This window comes from Chenopodium album, chromosome 5 (genome assembly GCF_948465745.1).
Source record: "Chenopodium album chromosome 5, dcCheAlbu1.1, whole genome shotgun sequence".
Taxonomy (NCBI): Eukaryota; Viridiplantae; Streptophyta; class Magnoliopsida; order Caryophyllales; family Amaranthaceae; genus Chenopodium; species Chenopodium album.
In genome coordinates this window covers 13,366,061-13,383,871 of record NC_137838.1, presented here as the reverse complement: position 1 = coordinate 13,383,871, position 17,811 = coordinate 13,366,061, and the positions used below count along the sequence as shown (strand labels likewise).

Sequence of the window (17,811 nt, the reverse complement as noted above, 5' to 3'; positions counted from 1 at the left end):
ATTCATATTAAAAATGAACATTCCATTTAATCAAAATGAACATATTGTGTATTTATAAAGTACATATTTCACAACTAAAAAACTACAGCAGGTAGGACATACATTATTAATTTCTGAACTAAGAACATACATTATTTCTGAAAAGAATATATAATACTTCTTAATAGAGCATACGTGTAAATAAAAAAGAACATACTATAAAATAAAAAGAACATACTATAAAATAAAAAGAACATACTCTAAAATTTTAATGAACATGAACACTGAATAAAGAACATTGAAATTATAAGTAAAGAACATTGCAATAAAAATAAAGAACATGAACTTATAAATTAAAAAAAAAATAGAGCAAAATAATTAAAAACAATTCAAAGACATACCTTGTCCAATAATGTTCGAACTCTGCAATTGTATCAGTGTATTTTAGGACAATGTCAAATAAGTCAGTAAAGCCTTCCTTTGCCCTTAGTCCTTTGATGTTTTTCTTGGCATTTTCACCAATGTGCCAAGTGCATAATCGATGTCGACTGTTAGGGAATACAATCCTAATAGCTTTGGCCATTGATGCAGCTTGGTCAGTCATGACGGTAATTGGATGTTTGCCATTCATTGATCTTAAGAAAGTATTGAAGAGCCACTGAAAAGATTCCCACTTTTCATTGATGAGAAATCCAATACCAAACATTACATTCTTATTATGATGGTTCATACCCACGAAAGGACCACATATCATACCGTACTTATTAGTACGATACGTAGTATCATGGACTAGCAAATCACCAAAAGCATCATAATCAACCTTCATCCTGCTATCCCGAAAGAAAAATGACTGAAGATGCCCTTTTTCATCAACATCAAAATCATAATAAAAGTCATACTCCAAAGCCTTCCTTTCTTTAAAATAACAAATAAGCTGTTTTGTGTCACAACCGTCGAACTTCTTTTTTTTCTCACTAGCTAATGCAACGTAAAGATCTCTTTGAATGAAGAAAGGTAAGATTAGCTTCACCGCCAACTTGGTTCCTTATTACACGATACGCATCAGCAATAGGAATACCATTTTCAGTCAAGGTAGATACCATTTGAATCTGATCCTCATAAACCTGTAATGAAAACATTATCACATACATGTTCTTTATCAAATAATACAATGTACATTAAAATACAGTACTTTGTTCTTTTACTATATGAGTAATGTTCTTTAATGTCGACCAACCTTTCTATGAGATCTTATCAAGTGCCTCTTTGAAACGGGAACCCTGCTATGATTATGCTCCATTTCATGTTTGACAACATGATACAAACCAGTGTTCTTATCAACATCAAACTGGATAAATGCTTTGCAACCGGTACGGTAATCCTTTTTTTGGTACACAGAATCAGACTTCACTTTCTTAAAGCCAGCATAACTACAAACAAGAGTTCGCATTCGAATTGTCTTTTTATCCTCCCTTGTCTTTTTAAGTGCTTTGCGTGTACCAAATCCATGCTTAAAAGCATATGAGTTGTACAAATCACATGCTTCTTTGTCTGACATTATTTTTCTAAATAGTAGCTCAGAAGTAGTAGATTTTGTAAAGCCTGTACATAGCAATTAATAAAATTGTGGATTCTCATAAATATAAATGAACATTATAGTCAAAATAAATGAACATTGTAGTCAAAATAAATGAACATTATAGTCAACTTAAATGAACATTAGCCAAAATATAAATGAATATTGTATCCAAAATTAATGAGCATCATATTCAAATTTGATTGGTGTAGAAAGAGACATAATGAACATTGTATCTAATATAAATGTACATTGGTTAACAAAACAACATTATATATAAGATTCATGTAATGTACATTATATGCAACATTAAAGAACATTAAAATATAATATAATGAACATGTGTGCTAATTTTAAAGAACATCATCTTCATCATCTTCAACGTGACAAACTATAAATAAAAAAACAGAGCAATACATTAATAATTCCAGAAATCAATGCAATCAACTAATAATTCAAGAAATCAATGCAATAAATCATCATTGTGAAAAATAATTATAATTTAATTCAATCAAATGATAATTCAAGATATCAATTCAATCAAATTCAACGAAATTATAAAATCAATAAGAAAATCATGAAATTCAATTAAATTACAAAAAAATAAAACTACATTACCTTTTCCTTCTGTAACAATGTCTTCAGTCTCGCCAAAATCATCATCATCTTGATCATCAAACGCAAAACGGCGATCTGAATCACGTCGAAATTCGCCATGATTGACCATGTTCTTTAGCTTCTCTCTCTTAAAGTTTGATTTCTCCCTATTTCTCTCTCTACAAATTCACTCAATTTGAAAATTGAAGTCTGAATATAAATTTCCTAGTTTAGACACTATATATATAGAAAGAAGATCCAAAAATCAAGTAATTAATAGTATCCAAAAAACAGAGATTCTTTTTTTCTAAAAAAAAAAAAAACATGCGTTTAGGAGGTGGATGCACCATGCATGGTGAATCCGCCTCCCGGAAGAAAATTTCATTCAATTATTGGTGGTTCATTCAAGTGGGGTCAAGTACTCATGCTTGCATTGGCCACTTTTTTGGTCCTCTGAGTTTATTTTGGGTGTTGTTATCACTCGTCATGCCCATGGTCTTCTTATATCTCAGAAACAGTATGCTGCAAATGTTATCAAACGTGCCGAAATATATGTCCAGGCCAAATGCCGTACTCATCACCCACTCCTGTTGACACCAAGTCGAAACTTAGTGCCACCAAGGATGCTCCTTATGATGATCTGACTAAGGGCCTGTTCTCATTGACTGAACTCAACTGAACTGAACTGAACTTAGCTGAACTGAACTGAACTCAGCTGAACTGAACTGAAATGAATATTTTATAAGAGAAGGAAATTAGGAGCTGAACTGAACTGAACTGAACCGAATTTCAACGTAAGAGAACAGGCCCTAAGTATCGTAGTCTTGTAGGTGCTCTTCAGTGCCTTACTAGATCTGTCTTCATATGCATGCTCCGACAATGAGCATATGAGTGCTCTCAAGCGTATCATATGCTACATTTAGGGAACTTTTTCTCTTGGTCTCCATTTGTACAAATCCAACGTTGATCATCTTATCTCATATACAGGTACAGATTGGGGTGGTTGTCCAAAACTTTTAACGGATTGGTTCAGGTGGACAAATTTTATTAACTCTTCCAATATATAGTCTAGACTTGCCCTTAGTCACCCACCCTCAATTATCACGCAACTCTACCTCCACCATGATCTCTTATTATAGTCTTTTATTTACAAAAATAAAATATTTATCTTATAATTTTTAATATGAATATTAATTAGTTTATTATGTATTAAACTATTGACTTGTTTGATAATTGACTTTTTCTTTAGCTTTTGGCTTTTACATGTGATCAAATATTCGTTTGGCTAGTACGATGAGGTTTTTTTTTTTTTTTTTTTTTTTTTTTTTTTTTTTTTTTTTTTTTTTTTACGTTGGGGGTTGATTTTTCATACCTACACTTACATTACTATCCCAACAATCAACTTGACCAAATATCTTTTCCACCAAAAGTCAAAAACAATTAAGTTTTTTTTTTACGTTGGCAGATGCCTTTTTATACCTAGACTTACATTACTATCCCAACAATCAATTTGACCAAACATACTCCCTCCGTTTTTTTTTATATGCATCACTTTGACAATTGCACTATTCACATGGTTGACTTAATTTTTTCACCTCTAAAAAATGAATAAATAATATTATATTATATATCATTAGATTCGTCATAATGTCTAGTTTCATAATATAATTTTGTTACAATTTTTACTAATACACAATTAAAGATATTTATGGTCAAACTGATGCATATATATATATAAAAAAAAAAAAAAAAAAAAAAAAAAAAAAAAAAAAAAAAAACAAAGGGAGTATTTATTTAAGAGTCAATCGTTAAACAACTATCATAAAAAGCCAACAGAAACAACAAATAAAACTAGCCAAAGGAAACAACAAGCAACCAACAACCAAGCCACACAAGTCCATAATGTCTTTATTACTTCATAGTAAGGATAAGTGAATAAAAGATTACCGAGTAACCCGTTTAATATTGACACGAACATGACCAGTTAAGTATTGGCGCATAGCTGCTATTTACATGCCAAATAAATAGCAGCTATATGACAAAAAGAGTGGTGAATTCTTTTTTTCTAGTGGTACAATATTTGTACTACTGATACTTATAATAGCTATAAATAGTACCATTAAAACAGTTTATACTCCAATAATACATTAAAAATTCCATTGTAAGCATAATGGTACATTAAAAATACCACTGTAGCAATAAAAAAATCACAAATACTCATCCTAAACAACACAAAAGTTCAAAAAAAGCCGGTTTACAATAATAGTTATTGAATGGCGATATTGTAGCCATTACCTCTCTTATTTTTCCTGCATTTATTTTGCCTCACTTTGCATCACATTGACATATTTTCAGATTTGTACTAATCTTCTTTTGATTAGTCATCTTAGATCTACCTAATTTCAATCTTTTCATTGTATATATTGAGCTCGAAAATCTGAAAATTAGTAGAAGAATCTTTGAATTTCAGCTCAAAATTCGGTTTCAATTGAGTTTTTTGAGCTCCATTAATGGCGGTTTCAACGATTGCGCTGTATGCGAGTCCACCGAGTAGCGTGTGTTCTACACCGCATCCATGTTCAATCAATTCTCATTCATCTTCTTATTATTTCGATCTCAGCGGTAGATCTCCTTCAACGAGCTCGCAATCATCATCTTCAAGCTCTCAACGGCCGATAATAGGCGGTTTATCATGTCTTCTGAAACACTCTCCTACTTCAGTAAATATGGGTCACTATTGTTAATTTTGTGTTTATTTTAGTTGATTTTGATACTCTGTTTTGCATATGTAGTTTAATTACTTTTGTGAAAAAAAGTCACTTTTGTTAAAAAAAAGGGTCACTTTCGTGAAAAAAAAGGGTCACTTTCGTGAAAAAAAAAGGGTCACTTTTGTTGAAAAAAATGTCACTTTTGTTAAAAAAAGTCACTTTTGTGAAAAAAAAAAGTTACTTTTGTTGAAAAAAAAGGTCACTTTTGTCAAAAAAAAAAAAGTCACTTTTTTGTGAATAAAAAAGAGTCACTTTTGTGAATAAAAGGGGTCACTTTTGTGAAAAAAAAGGGTCACTTTTGTAAAAAAAAGGGTCACTTTTGTGAATAAAAGGGGTTACTTTTGTGAAAAAAAGGATCACTTTTGTGAATAAAAAGGGTCACTTTTGTGAAACAAAAGAGTCACTTTTGTGAAAAAAATGGTTACTTTTGTAGAAGAAAAAGGGTATACAAGTACTAGTGGAGTAGTGGAAGTTTATCTGCTTGGGTCGCAAGTCGCACCTTTAGACCGACCAGGGAATGAGCTTCGCAGTGACAACTCCGCCATTGCCACTTCATTTCAACTCCTCCTCCAATTCTTCGGTAACACCAACTTCTCTCTCTTTCTTTCTCTCTCTCTTCTTCTCTCGACTGTTTGAAATTCTTACGACCCAATTACCAGATTTCAGGTTGCCAAATCTTGCCTTTAAACCCGACAATTCCAACCTATAAATGGCGCCTTCTCATTGCTTATGATGGCACCAATTATGCTGGTTAGTAGATTTCATTTGCTCTTAATTTGTCTCTTTCATTATTTAATTACAGTTTTATGGTATTGTTCTATAGATAAATTATATGATAATTTTTTCTTTATTATTTGTGTTTTTATCTTGTAAAGTCTGCAAATTGATTGAAAATTCATGGAAAGATGAATGTATTTGTATTTGCAAAAACTATAAATGGAGGGTTTTCCTTGATTAGACCTGATTAACCCTGATTTTCACCTTAGGTTTACACCTGATTAGACGCGATCAACCCGGATTAAAACTAATTAGTACCGAAACTTGTATTTTCTAATTGAATTTCCTACCTTGCTGGAAAATTAGAAAAATCTTTTATACAAAAGAAATGATAGATAATTGCATAATTGTGGAACAGGATGGTTTTAGTTAGAAAATAATTCAGAGGAATTTCATTTAACTCTCTTAAGCACCATTGGAAGGGATGTGATGTTCCGTTGTAAGTGGATCAATATGTTAATAGAAAGACTTATTCTGTTTTAGTTCCTATTTTTCGACTCTTTTGAAATTCATCTGACATATTCATTGGAATTTGAGTAGAAGTGTAGAACGAACCAAATATAAATAGTTATTTTGACTCATTAGGAGGAATCTCCTTACCTTAATGCATCTCAACATTGATTTGCATTGTGGGATTTCTTCCATGAAAAGTTCAACTAGTTGAGTCACTAACTTAGTTGCACAATAGCTGTACAGATTGATCGTGGTGGGAAGCGTTTGTTCTTGTGTTATAGCATTTGTACTGAAGTATGAAGATGACAAACTGCAGTGACTTTTGATTTCACTCACAAATGTAATACTTTTGCTTCTTGGGTTTAATAATTGCAATGTGAAATTATTCTATTCTTTGTGTTTCGCTGCAACCTGCAACCGTCCAACTTGATCCAGATTGTGTTTTAGAGCATTCCTAGATGATGCAACTCAGTAGGATAAATAAAGGTTTACCCTACTTATATCTCTCTTGAGCTGATAATTTAGAAAACCCAAGTTTGTTGATGATGTTTAGGATTTTTGTAATGGCTATGTCAAAATAAATGCTGTTTCTTTAGAAATGGCTTATAAAGTATTTTATTTTATCTCTTACCTTGAAAAAACTTTGTACTTAATTTGAAATTGACAAATAACATGTGTTGTGTTGTATCAGGGTGGCAATATCAAGCATCACCACCTACAGTACAGTGTGCCATAGAAAAGGCTTTGATCAGAATCACAAATTTAGACCGGAAGGATCTAAATGTAGTAGGTGCAGGCAGGACTGATACTGGAGTGCATGCTTTGGGCCAGGTCTGATTTTCACTTTCTTATTCCTAAGGAGATTGAAAAGACGGCCTAAGTTGAATGGAAGCTTACATTTGATAGAAAGTTTCAGGTTGCACATTTTGTCACACCTTTCAACTATGATTCGTTGGATGAAGTTCATGCAGCATTAAATGGTCTTCTCCCATCTGACATACGTGTGAGGGAGCTAAGCCCTGCGTCAACATTGTTCCATGCCCGTTTTTCTGCAAAGGGAAAGATTTATCGTTACAGCATTTATAATGGTGCTGTCATGGATCCATTTGCTCGTACTTATGCATATCATAGCTTATATAAGCTCAATGTTGCTGTCATGGCAGAGGCTGCAAAGTATTTTATTGGAAAGCATGACTTCACAGCCTTTGCTAATGCAATTCGTAATGACCGAGTACGGGATCCTGTCAAGACTATATCCCGATTTGATGTCACTGAAAGGGTAATTGTCAAAACTGACCTAAGTAGACTGATGTATTTGGTTTTTTTATGTCTTTATCAAATGTCTTGGTATTTATATCGAAGGTTTTTGAAGTTTACTCCATAAGACATTTTGTTGGTTTACAGGGACCTCTTCTGGAGCTAGAAGTTGAAGGCTCAGGTTTCTTGTATAGACAAGTTCGAAACATGGTATGATAAGCTCTTAACTGTCATTTGTTAACTCTTCTATTCATTGATGAGCATGTAGTATTGTATGGTTGTTTGAGAACTTTAAATTTGTCAATATGTCCTTTTGAATGATTGCCCAAGGATGATAGCAGCACAAAATGATGTAGACTCACCCTTGTTTATGAGGGTTGATGAATCCATCTTAGAAATAAGCAAAGAAGTTCCAGTCTCAAGGGCATTATATACATGCTGCCTGACTTACATACTAGTGTTGAGGGATTTCCTGCCTAAATAGGGAGTAACAATTGGCATAGAACCCCCCGAAGATTGGATTCTTGTTCATCTCGGCAATAGGATTATCATCCCTCCATTGTTTATTAGACATGTGTATTTTCTAAAGGAGCTGTAGTAATTTATTGACCTACTTGTTTTCTTTATTGAAGGTTGCGTTGTTGCTTCAAATTGGAAGGGAGGCAATTCCACCTGATATAATCCTTGATATCTTGGAAACAAGAGATCGTAAAGAATTGGCTAAATATGCCTTATCTGCACCACCTCACGGGCTTAGTCTAATATCAGTTAATTATAATGAAGAGCATCTGCAGCTTCCATCGAACTGTCCTCCAGTTAGTTTGGGTAGGCGTAGTACTGTAAGCAAATGTAAACTTCCTTATTATTAGCACATTTGCTGCATCAACTGAATAGGTACAAGAATAACCTGTTACTTGTTCATTCCATTGATACATGGCAGATTTGAGCAATGAGCTACTAGAGTAAAAGCAAGGCTGTTAATTTCAATCTAGTCTTGATGCATGTGAGATATACGGAGTAGATATTGATTTATGCCCATCTTTTTCTTCCTATCCGACCTCCTGTTGTCTCCACTCAGCCCATCAAACATTTTGCATTTTCAACAACTTTTCATTCTCCAGCAAAAGTCCTTGGGTGCTTGAAAGGGGGTTGTGTGGGAGCGAGGAGGGGGGAGGACGAAAAGGGTTGTGCCATTTTCTGAGGTCATTTAAATCCATCCTTGCGGTTGATGAAAAACTCTAGAAGCATTTCATTTGCGCATCCCAAACACATTTAACCATCTAAGTAGTATTTGAATCTTTCCACTTTGCTGTAACGCTTAATAATTGTTTGCCATCTTGAATCGAAGTATCTTTATTAGATTACCCCTAAAGCTTCTCTGGAGATCAAACCATCCTCAAACTAGACAATAAACAAAAATTCCCGGAGTTCAAACTAGACAATAAAATTTACAAGTGCAACTTAAAATACAATCACAAGTAGGCTCAATTCAAAATCAGAGACCTGAAATTTGAAAATAAGACCTGGAAACGAATGCGGTTATGCTCTGACCAAATCTAGATCAGATCGATATAATTTGTCCAAAACCTATACCGGACTTATTTTATGCTTTCTTAAGTATTCATTAATTTATTTTTGATATTATAAATAAAAACTTATCGTTATTTTTAAAACATATTGATGGATTTTAGTTCGGACCAGAGACCAGAAAATTAATTATTTCTATTTGGAGATCGGATCAGTTCTCTACAGTAACTGGTCTGGACCGGTTCTTTTTCCTGATCCAGACCAATTTTTGAATACCAATCACTGTTCATATAATTCTTGAAACTATGAATTTCTGACCACTCACCCAAAAAAATTGCCAAAAGAAAGCTCCACTTGCTTTTCATTCCAAAACTGTAAAGTCAATACAATCGGGAGTTCAAGATGTCTAACAGACGAGGAAGATTTATATTTCGAACAACCGAAGCTCCACCATAAATTCCTTTTGCTTTGGTGCATACCAAGCAACGGCCTTTGCAGAGCCAAGTAAATATAAAGCATATTCGATTGCAATTACAGGATTGTCCAAATTTACCTTCCATCCCTCGTTCTTTAAATTTACAGCAAGTTCTGAATCAACTCTTAAGCTGAAGGGTCCTACAATCTGCAAAGCAGGAAACACAGAAATTCAATCAGTACAGTAAGTGAGAATTGAGAGAGTGCATATTCCACAGTGGTAGGATCAAAGTTTAAATTGGAATTGGTACTTAACAAAGAAAAGCTGCGACAATAACAGTAGCCTAGCTGACTAGAACTATAATATGCTTGAAATCTTTGATACACACTAGCTCAAGTTATTTCAGCTTTAGACACGGAAAGAGTAACTTAAATATGTTAGCAAAATACATTTGAGAGGTCTGTGACTAAATCAGCATTGTAACAGAATTAGCACAAACATCTCTGTAACAAATTGCACACCTGTTGCTGAAGAGATAATGTGGCATTCGGACAAGCCGCCTGTACTGCTTCAAGGGATGGTCGTTCAGACTTGTAAAGGTTTTGGGCCAAACATGTCGCAGCTGAAAAGAACTTGGAACCTGAAGGAAAATTTAACCGGCCATGGATCTGTGTAAGATCAAAAGCCTTCTTTTGGAAGTTTCCATACTGGGCTGAGAATGCTAAAGACGCAAACAAGTCTGCAAGGACTGCAGATCTCCCCATAGATGCATAAAGGTCGAAGCGCTTATAATCCTTTGGCTGATCATCCAATGGTGATCTTTGTGAGTTATCTCCAACCAATGCAGTTGCGACAACACCTGAAGGAAAGAGCAGATGGACACATAAAACACAATAAATCCAAAAAGTAAGATGAACTGCCATGCAAGTTTTCACAGATCAAGGTCCCAATATATATTTATAATCTGTCACATCTGATGACCAGATTATTCGCTTCAGACAATATGAAAGGAAGCATAAAGTTAAAGGCTATGACTTACCAATAAGACCTGTGCCAGAGATATGGGGACCTGATAGAAAAAAATCATAGGGCTGGACATATTTTAGCTTCTTTGCCTCACTTCTCCAGAAGTCTATATTCTTCTTGAAGGAAAAGGCACTTTTAAGATAGAGACCAGGAAGTAAATTGGCAGGAACTTCAGTGGACTTGTTCCCTTCAACTGGCATCGCCAAACCTGATATATGCTGCAAACACAAGTGGTAGCTAGCACCAGAGTCAGAAGTGACAGAAGCCAGATCAGCTGCCAGTGTAACTGGTACTTCCCAGTATTCTCCATACTTGTCAATATAAAGTCCAGGCCAAACTCCCTCCATTGTCAAATCAAGATGAGGAAACTGTAAAATCAATATACATACCATATATCAGTATTCAGTAGGAAACAATTATTCAAGCCAAGAATAATAATAGGATAAATATTCTATTTTGATGCCTAGAGAAATGAGACACATTGTTATCCAGGTGCTGATTAAATACTATTCAATGTAGAAAGACCAAGTAACCTGACACATTACATCTAAGTATCTGTTAAAGAGTGAGCTATCGTGTAACTCCATTTTAACATGGGATATTTGAATATTTCTACTAAATATAATATGATACCATAAAGTAAGAAAATTTTTATAAGTAACCCATGCTTCCACATTCCATATTTAACAACCAGAACTCACAAATAGAACACATCGGTAACTTGACATCACAGATTTAAGTTACTAGAATATTTACTGACCAAAATTTTCTTTGACAAAATTTTGGATATATTCTGAAAGATTCCAAAATGATCTCAAATACTGTCTTCCTCCCTTAATGTTTCTAACACTCCTTAATAGGCATGTCTAAAACTGATTTTTACATATTTACTTCTTAAAAACCTATGATGGTTTAACAATTTACATAAAGGTTCTCAAGATAATTTTGCTTTTATAATAATGTGAAATACATGAATTATCATTACATACATTCTTGCCAATGCAAGACTGATTTCCCACTGTGGCAATCTACCAGTCTACCACTATATGAGTTAAAGGTAATATCTTAGTGATTTACAATGTAATATCTTTACATTTAAGATCTCCCCTCCACCCACCCCCCGGGATTGAATAACAACCAACAGAACAGGTAAAAATATTGAAGCTCAAAGATTGAACTTAATATTTTCAACGCCCAAAAATAAATTGAACCCTACTTCTGACCAGGTCCACCATCCTTCCTTTTTCTCTGTTGGCTCTATTCACTTCCATGCCTCTTTTTCTTTCACATCAAACCATAAAGAAAATGAAGGAAGAAAGGACATAGAAAGGGCAGGCCGCAGATACTGAAAAAATCAGCCTCATTGTCTAATGTCTACATACAGAAATTTGCAAAAAGAATCGACAGCCACTGGAGATGGGGGAAAAACAGAAAAAACTTGGAATATCTGGACTCTGGAGAGTGCCAGCTTTCTTAGAGATTTAAATTCCTGAAGACAATCAAATAATTATTGAATACAAAGAGGGGTAAAAGGCTGAAGACTTAATCGTGATTTGGGGTAGAAGTTTGCAATTATTGCGGAGAGAGAGAGAGATCCTATATCAAGATTTTTTATTGCCTTTACTTGATTTCAAAAATTTTGCGGCTTTGCCAGATTTCCCTTTTCTTCACAACAAAACTCTTAAGATTTTGCATGAAACCTAATTTGAAGGTTAAGCCTTTTTTACTGAGATTCTAATTGCATTGATACAGATAAAGAGCATAAAATAAGCAGGACATAGATCTCCTCTCCCTCTCCTGAAAAGTTCCTTCTCATTGTTCTTGTAAGGAGTCCCCCAAAGTATAATATGTAGGGAAATCAAAAGATTTCAGAGATGATAGACCATATTCCAAATGCCAAACAAATAAGACAATAAGGAATGGAAAAAAGCTTCAAACATTATTAGAAGGCCAACATACTTGCCTTATGATTAAAAACTGCCTTTTTCCGAGCAGTTTTCCTGTCACCTCTTGCTTCATAAGAAAAGTGCAGTTTATCTTCAGGTGTTACAAGGAACTCTGAACAAAAACCATATGCATAAAACGATTTCTCAGATAAGTGCCTTCCGATAGTTTGCAGCCAGGATAATTCTGAGCGCTCCTCTAACTTTGCCTTTCTGACGGAAGACACAAATTGTTGCAAGTTGAACTGACCCAACAAAGTGGTAAACCTGCGTATCTTTGACATATGTATCAATTAGATTGCAGAGTTGAGCTTACTCTGCATACAAGCCAATTACTAAGCAGCTTCTATGCCATAAAATACAGGTTGTTTTAAGCATGTATAATTCCTTCAGATTCTGAAAGCTATGCACTTAATCTTATAATAGACTCTAACTAAATCCGTCCATATATTGGTTTATTTTTCACACAACTAGGGAAGTCTCAAGAGTCAAGACCTCAAACCAAATTGAAGTTTAAGATATGCTCTGAATTAATAGATCAAAGAGCTTCACAGAACTAGGATTTGAAATGCCACAGCGGCAAACTAGCTTAGAATATTATTCAGTTCCTAGGAATCGGACCTGAAAAAAGCCTTTTACTTCAAAAATTGATGAAACACAATGCATGTATAAACATTTCAAGGATCACTTACAACTAGCATTTTAGTACTGTACATGCACTACTGTTGACTCAATATATCTTATACTTCCACAAGCTGAATTGTTTTGGCTGGTTGCTGGCAAGTTGCAACAGGACCCTAGAATGAAGTATTGAAGGACAAACTACTCTCAGGATACAGAAAGAACCCAAATTGCAAAACATGGCATCAGGCTTTTGGAACGCATGATTGAAAAAGAGTCATTAGAAGAAAGAAAATAAGTTGACCTACAGCTCAACCATGATGGCACTACTCTGAGAAAGCTAGTACAGAACACAAAAGAAAGCAAGACTTTCTCTTATGGTTACATCTTGAAGTGCAGGCATACATATTACTCGGAATATGCTAAGATATTATGAGACACAGACTACAAAAATAAAATGAGATAAATATATGAGCATTGCATGGCCAGTAGGCGTACTACTAGCCTTTAACAAATGCACACTTACAGCAGGCATTACTATCCTTGGCTAGTTAATGTGATTATTTTCATTCCCAACTGAAGCACAAGTGCACAACTAATACAACTGCATTTGATGTTACTTTAACTCATCAAAGGTCATGCAAACATATATTATTCTTGGTATTTGGAACTTTGGAAGGATAAAGGAACCAAATTAGGACAACCACTTCCACTTCATACCAAAAAAATAAATCATTAAATGATCTGTAGATGGCAAAGCAGTGATAGGAAGACATAAGGACATCAGGTTACACCGAAACAATTGACCAAATTCAGAGCTATATAAAGTGTACATAAGCATTGTACTTAAATGTTAAATCAAATTCCCTAGATATTCCATTGTTCTACACTAGGAAAACTAGAAATGTAATAGTTGATATGTATTCCACAGTTGCTCAGCCCTACTCTTCCAACTATTCTCCCTTCGTAAGTAAACACTGGATCAGACCATCACACGAAGATCTACGAACAACTCTTCTCCACTGACATCAATAGCTTTGCCACCATTTTCCCTCCTTTCCTATCTAATATCTAATACTCCTCCACACAATGTACATTGCTCATAAAAATTATTAGTTCAACAATTTTCTTAGGAATGCTGGGGCTTCTTTCGAACTCGATTAAATCCGTCTACATTACCCTATAAACCTTCTTTGCTAACCAACATTACCCACAGCTAAAAGGGGCAAAAGAATCACATAAAAATACAATAATTAAGAAATGCAACTTCATGCTCATTACAATTTCATACAGAAGTTAAATTCATCCAACAACATAGCCATTTAAATACAAAATCAATAGTAAAAATCACAAAATTCATATACAAAATAAAAATAATCCCCAATTAAAACCCAATTAACAAAAACTCCATGATTCTGGTTCTCAACATAATTATTCAAAATACCCAAAATTTCCCATAAATTAAGAACAATAACAAAATTACAAAAAGTGGGTAGAAACCAAAATTACCAGTCATTGCCAGAAGGAATAGTGAGAGCACGTTGAATAGAGAAACCATTGCCGGCGGAAAAAGAAGGAACAACAAGTGCAGCCATGAATTTCTGAAAGAAATCGATCTGTTTGGGCCTGGAAAGCCGGGTACCCCTTGAAAGGCCCAATGGAAGTGGGCCATCATTGGGTAAGGGTCGGGCCACACCATCCATTGTAATGGGTGTTGATACATCCAATTCCCAGAATTCTCCTCCTTCCATTACCCATCTTAATCTGTTCATTTTTTCCTGTGGATTTTGATAATAGCAGGAGAGAGAAAGAGAGAAGAAGAAGAGTTTAAAGAGATGAAGGCATTTTTGGAGTGGTGAAGAAGAAGAGAGTGAAATTCAAAGGAACAGGGGAAGAGAGTGATGCTAGTTACTTGTGCAGTTGAGCTTGCTCGATTCTATTGTAGCCAATCTAGCCATCCGTCAATATTTTGTTTTAAGGGATAGAGTTGACAAAATCAACTCCACTTAAAATGTCTAACTCAATACTCTCTCGAAATAGTCGAAACGGCGTGTTTTGTGAGCGGCTTACCACATCATGTGACCGCTTATAAAAGAACATAGTAATATTTATACTTCCTCTGCGTTTTTTTAAGTGTTACAGTTTAACCGCCACATAGTTTTAGGCAATTTAATTGACTTAAATAAAATAAGAGGTAAGTATGGTAGTTGGAGTATTAAACAATTGTAAAAGAAAGATAGTGAGGTTAATAGTTTATTGAAAAGTAATGAATGTGAGAGGAAAGACATAATAAAAAAATAGTAGTGAGTTTGGGTGGGGACCCTAAAAGGAGAGAGATATAATATTTTAATATAGTTTTTTGCCAAAAAAGAAAATGTAGCACTTTAAAAACATGGCCGGAAATGGGAAGTGTAACACTTAAAAAACACGGAGGAAGTAGTTAAGTTTTCCCTATAAGGATGTAATACTTATCGAGTAACCCTTAAAACACTGACAAAGTTGTTGGAGTTATACTTATAATGCAAATTGGAGTGTTATTAAGTGAGTATTGTTAGTCTTAGTGATGTTGTGTGCAAGGAGCTAGCAAGAGCAATGTAGCACGCAAGGCAAGTGAGTTGTGCAATGCCGAGCTAGCAAGAGAGCTAGAGCTCTCAAGGCAAAAGAGCTGCGGCAAGGCCGAGCTATAGCTCGCGTGCGAGCGAGCAATAGCTCGCTCGCATTTGCGGCAGGGACTAGCGAGAGCGAGCTTTGCATGGAACTGTGGAAGGCTATTATTGGCTTTGTTATTTCTTCTCCTATAAATACTACTTCATCCGTCCTAATAAATTGTTCTTGTTTATGTTTTTCACGGTATTTAAGAAATACGAGGAGAAAGTTGATGAAGTACATTAATCAAAATAAAGTACAATGATAGACAAAAGTTAGATAGAGATCGAAACTGGAAAAAAGTAAAAGACATGTGTAAATTTAAGGGTAATTTAGGAAGTAAAATGAATAAAGTTAAAAAAAGTGAAGATATAATGATCTTTATATATTATCTTAAAATAGAAACAAGAACACTATTTTGGGTCTCGAAAATAGGAAAACATGAATTATATTATGGGACGGAGAGAGTACTTCTTAGCCTTTATATAAAGATGATGATTTAGATGATGATTTGTTATCATTGCAACCTAAACACAAAAACACAAATCTACCCTTAGAGATCTGAACTGTTCTTGAGCAATTCCAACCTTCGAGTTTGGCTACACGAATCACATATATCGTTGTGTAAAGTTTGGGGGGGCGTGCGCCACTAGGAAACTTGTACTGGTGGTGGCGTATTTCGCTTTTAAATCAGTGAGTCCCAAACCATGGCATAACCAAAGGAGAACATGTCTTTGATTTCAGAAGTGATCGAATCCTTCATAGTTCAAGTATGGTGAATCTGTCTTAGTGAAGTTTGTAATTATCTAATTATTTTTCTTGGTTTCAACAGCATGTTTCTCAATAAGAGAAACCCCTATGGCCCTATTACATTAACAAAGCAATCCTTGTAACGTTGAACGAGTAGCCCTTATAGTACTAACGAAATAAGCCCATAATCTGGGGCCATCCACATATAAGAATTTGTGAATATATATATAATGGACATAAAACTTTAATAAATTTATTTAATTGATACAAGGTAAAAAAAAAATTAAGGAGAGTGAGACACAGAATGATACTTCATCCATTCCTTATTGTTTGCTCCATTTGACCCAAAAAAAACTCTCATAAAAAGTGAATCCATGGTGCAAAAAAAAAAGGGATAGAAGAAGTATTAATCATAAATAACTTAATCAATCATGAGTCATGACAACTCAAATGGTTTGTGATTACTTCGAACTACTGAATTAAATGAGGTAAATCCAACTTCACCCTATCATTTTCCTAAAACTTTGATCAATGCCTACGGTTTGTGATTAATTTAAACTAAGCAGAGTAATTGATTGATTATATTACCTCTGTTTTATAAAAATCACAACAGTTTGATTTTGACACTATTCATATATTTACTTTGATTATATTATTTACCAAATATAAATTATATGTTATCATGTAAAATAGTTCGGAGTACTTAGTAATGTAATTTTCATTATATATTCTTTACTAATAAATAATTACAAAAATTGATAATAAAGTTGTGCGTTAGCACTTATACAACAAAGGGAGTAATCAAAATATATTAAAAACGTGTTTAATGATTTCTACATGCACCACAGTTTTTGCATTTATTCATTCTGTCTTATGGAGTTAAAGATTCAATTGAGTGTTTTAGTAAATTTAGTGATTTATTCAATAAATGTCTTATGGAGTTAATTTAATATATCAAAATAAATGATTTAATTTAAATTAGAGAAGCTATTGCGTGTGAACGTCCACACATAAAGTTCCATGCGCCTGCATGCCTTGGCTTTTTTTTTTTTTTTTTTTTTGGCTTATATGTTTTACTTGTTGGTTTATATGCTTTATGTGTTGGCCGATATATTTCATTTGTTGGCTGATATGGTTTTTGTGTTGACTAATATATTCATTTTGTTGCCTGATATGTTTTTTTTTTCTTTTTTTTTTTTGGCTGATATCAGACATCATTTGGCTTATATGTTTCTTTAGTTGGCAGATATATTTATTTTGTTGGTTGATATGTATATTTTAATTGTTAGCTTATACTTCCTCCGTTTTCTTTTACTTGCAACACTTCCCTAAAAAGGAAATGTCACAATACTTGCAACACACTATAAAGGGAAAGTTACTTTAGGGAAAAACTATACTATTTCCCTTATTTAAAGCACATGACCCACTAAATTACACTTCTAACAACCATTCATCCCATTTTAAAGTGTATTATAT

At 34.0% G+C, this 17,811-nt stretch overlaps 2 protein-coding genes across 2 annotated transcripts; one reads left to right on the top strand and one right to left on the bottom strand.

Moving 5' to 3' along the window:
- Window positions 1-5,342: 5,342 nt before the first annotated feature.
- Window positions 5,343-8,394, top strand: LOC145630482 (uncharacterized). The gene is made up of 6 exons (XM_081682743.1): window positions 5,343-5,500; window positions 5,580-5,670; window positions 6,842-6,981; window positions 7,067-7,429; window positions 7,555-7,617; window positions 8,040-8,394. The coding sequence occupies exons 1-6, from the start codon at window positions 5,438-5,440 to the stop codon at window positions 8,274-8,276; spliced, it is 957 nt and encodes a 318-aa protein (XP_081538869.1). The 5' UTR covers window positions 5,343-5,437; the 3' UTR covers window positions 8,277-8,394.
- Window positions 8,395-9,268: 874 nt separating this feature from the next.
- LOC145630481 (protein TRIGALACTOSYLDIACYLGLYCEROL 4, chloroplastic-like) lies at window positions 9,269-14,894 on the bottom strand. Its single transcript, XM_081682742.1, has 5 exons — window positions 14,449-14,894; window positions 12,339-12,585; window positions 10,389-10,743; window positions 9,871-10,208; window positions 9,269-9,556 (listed from the first exon to the last, which is right to left on the bottom strand). The coding sequence occupies exons 1-5, from the start codon at window positions 14,709-14,711 to the stop codon at window positions 9,359-9,361; spliced, it is 1,401 nt and encodes a 466-aa protein (XP_081538868.1). The 5' UTR covers window positions 14,712-14,894; the 3' UTR covers window positions 9,269-9,358.
- Window positions 14,895-17,811: the final 2,917 nt, after the last annotated feature.

What these genes read in the sequence shown, in the direction of transcription:
- LOC145630482 (XM_081682743.1), top strand. Translation starts at nt 5,438, where the DNA reads ATGAGCTTCGCAGTGACAACTCCGCCATTGCCACTTCATTTCAACTCC. An exon ending in TGATGGCACCAATTATGCTG is followed by an intron (nt 5,671 to 6,841) that starts GTTAGTAGATTT and finishes GTGTTGTATCAG; the next exon opens with GGTGGCAATATCAAGCATCA. An exon ending in GAGTGCATGCTTTGGGCCAG is followed by an intron (nt 6,982 to 7,066) that starts GTCTGATTTTCA and finishes AGAAAGTTTCAG; the next exon opens with GTTGCACATTTTGTCACACC.
- LOC145630481 (XM_081682742.1), bottom strand. Translation starts at nt 14,711, where the DNA reads ATGAACAGATTAAGATGGGTAATGGAAGGAGGAGAATTCTGGGAATTG. An exon ending in CTCTGGCACAGGTCTTATTG is followed by an intron (nt 10,209 to 10,388) that starts GTAAGTCATAGC and finishes TCTTTCCTTCAG; the next exon opens with GTGTTGTCGCAACTGCATTG. An exon ending in CATTATCTCTTCAGCAACAG is followed by an intron (nt 9,557 to 9,870) that starts GTGTGCAATTTG and finishes CCTGCTTTGCAG; the next exon opens with ATTGTAGGACCCTTCAGCTT.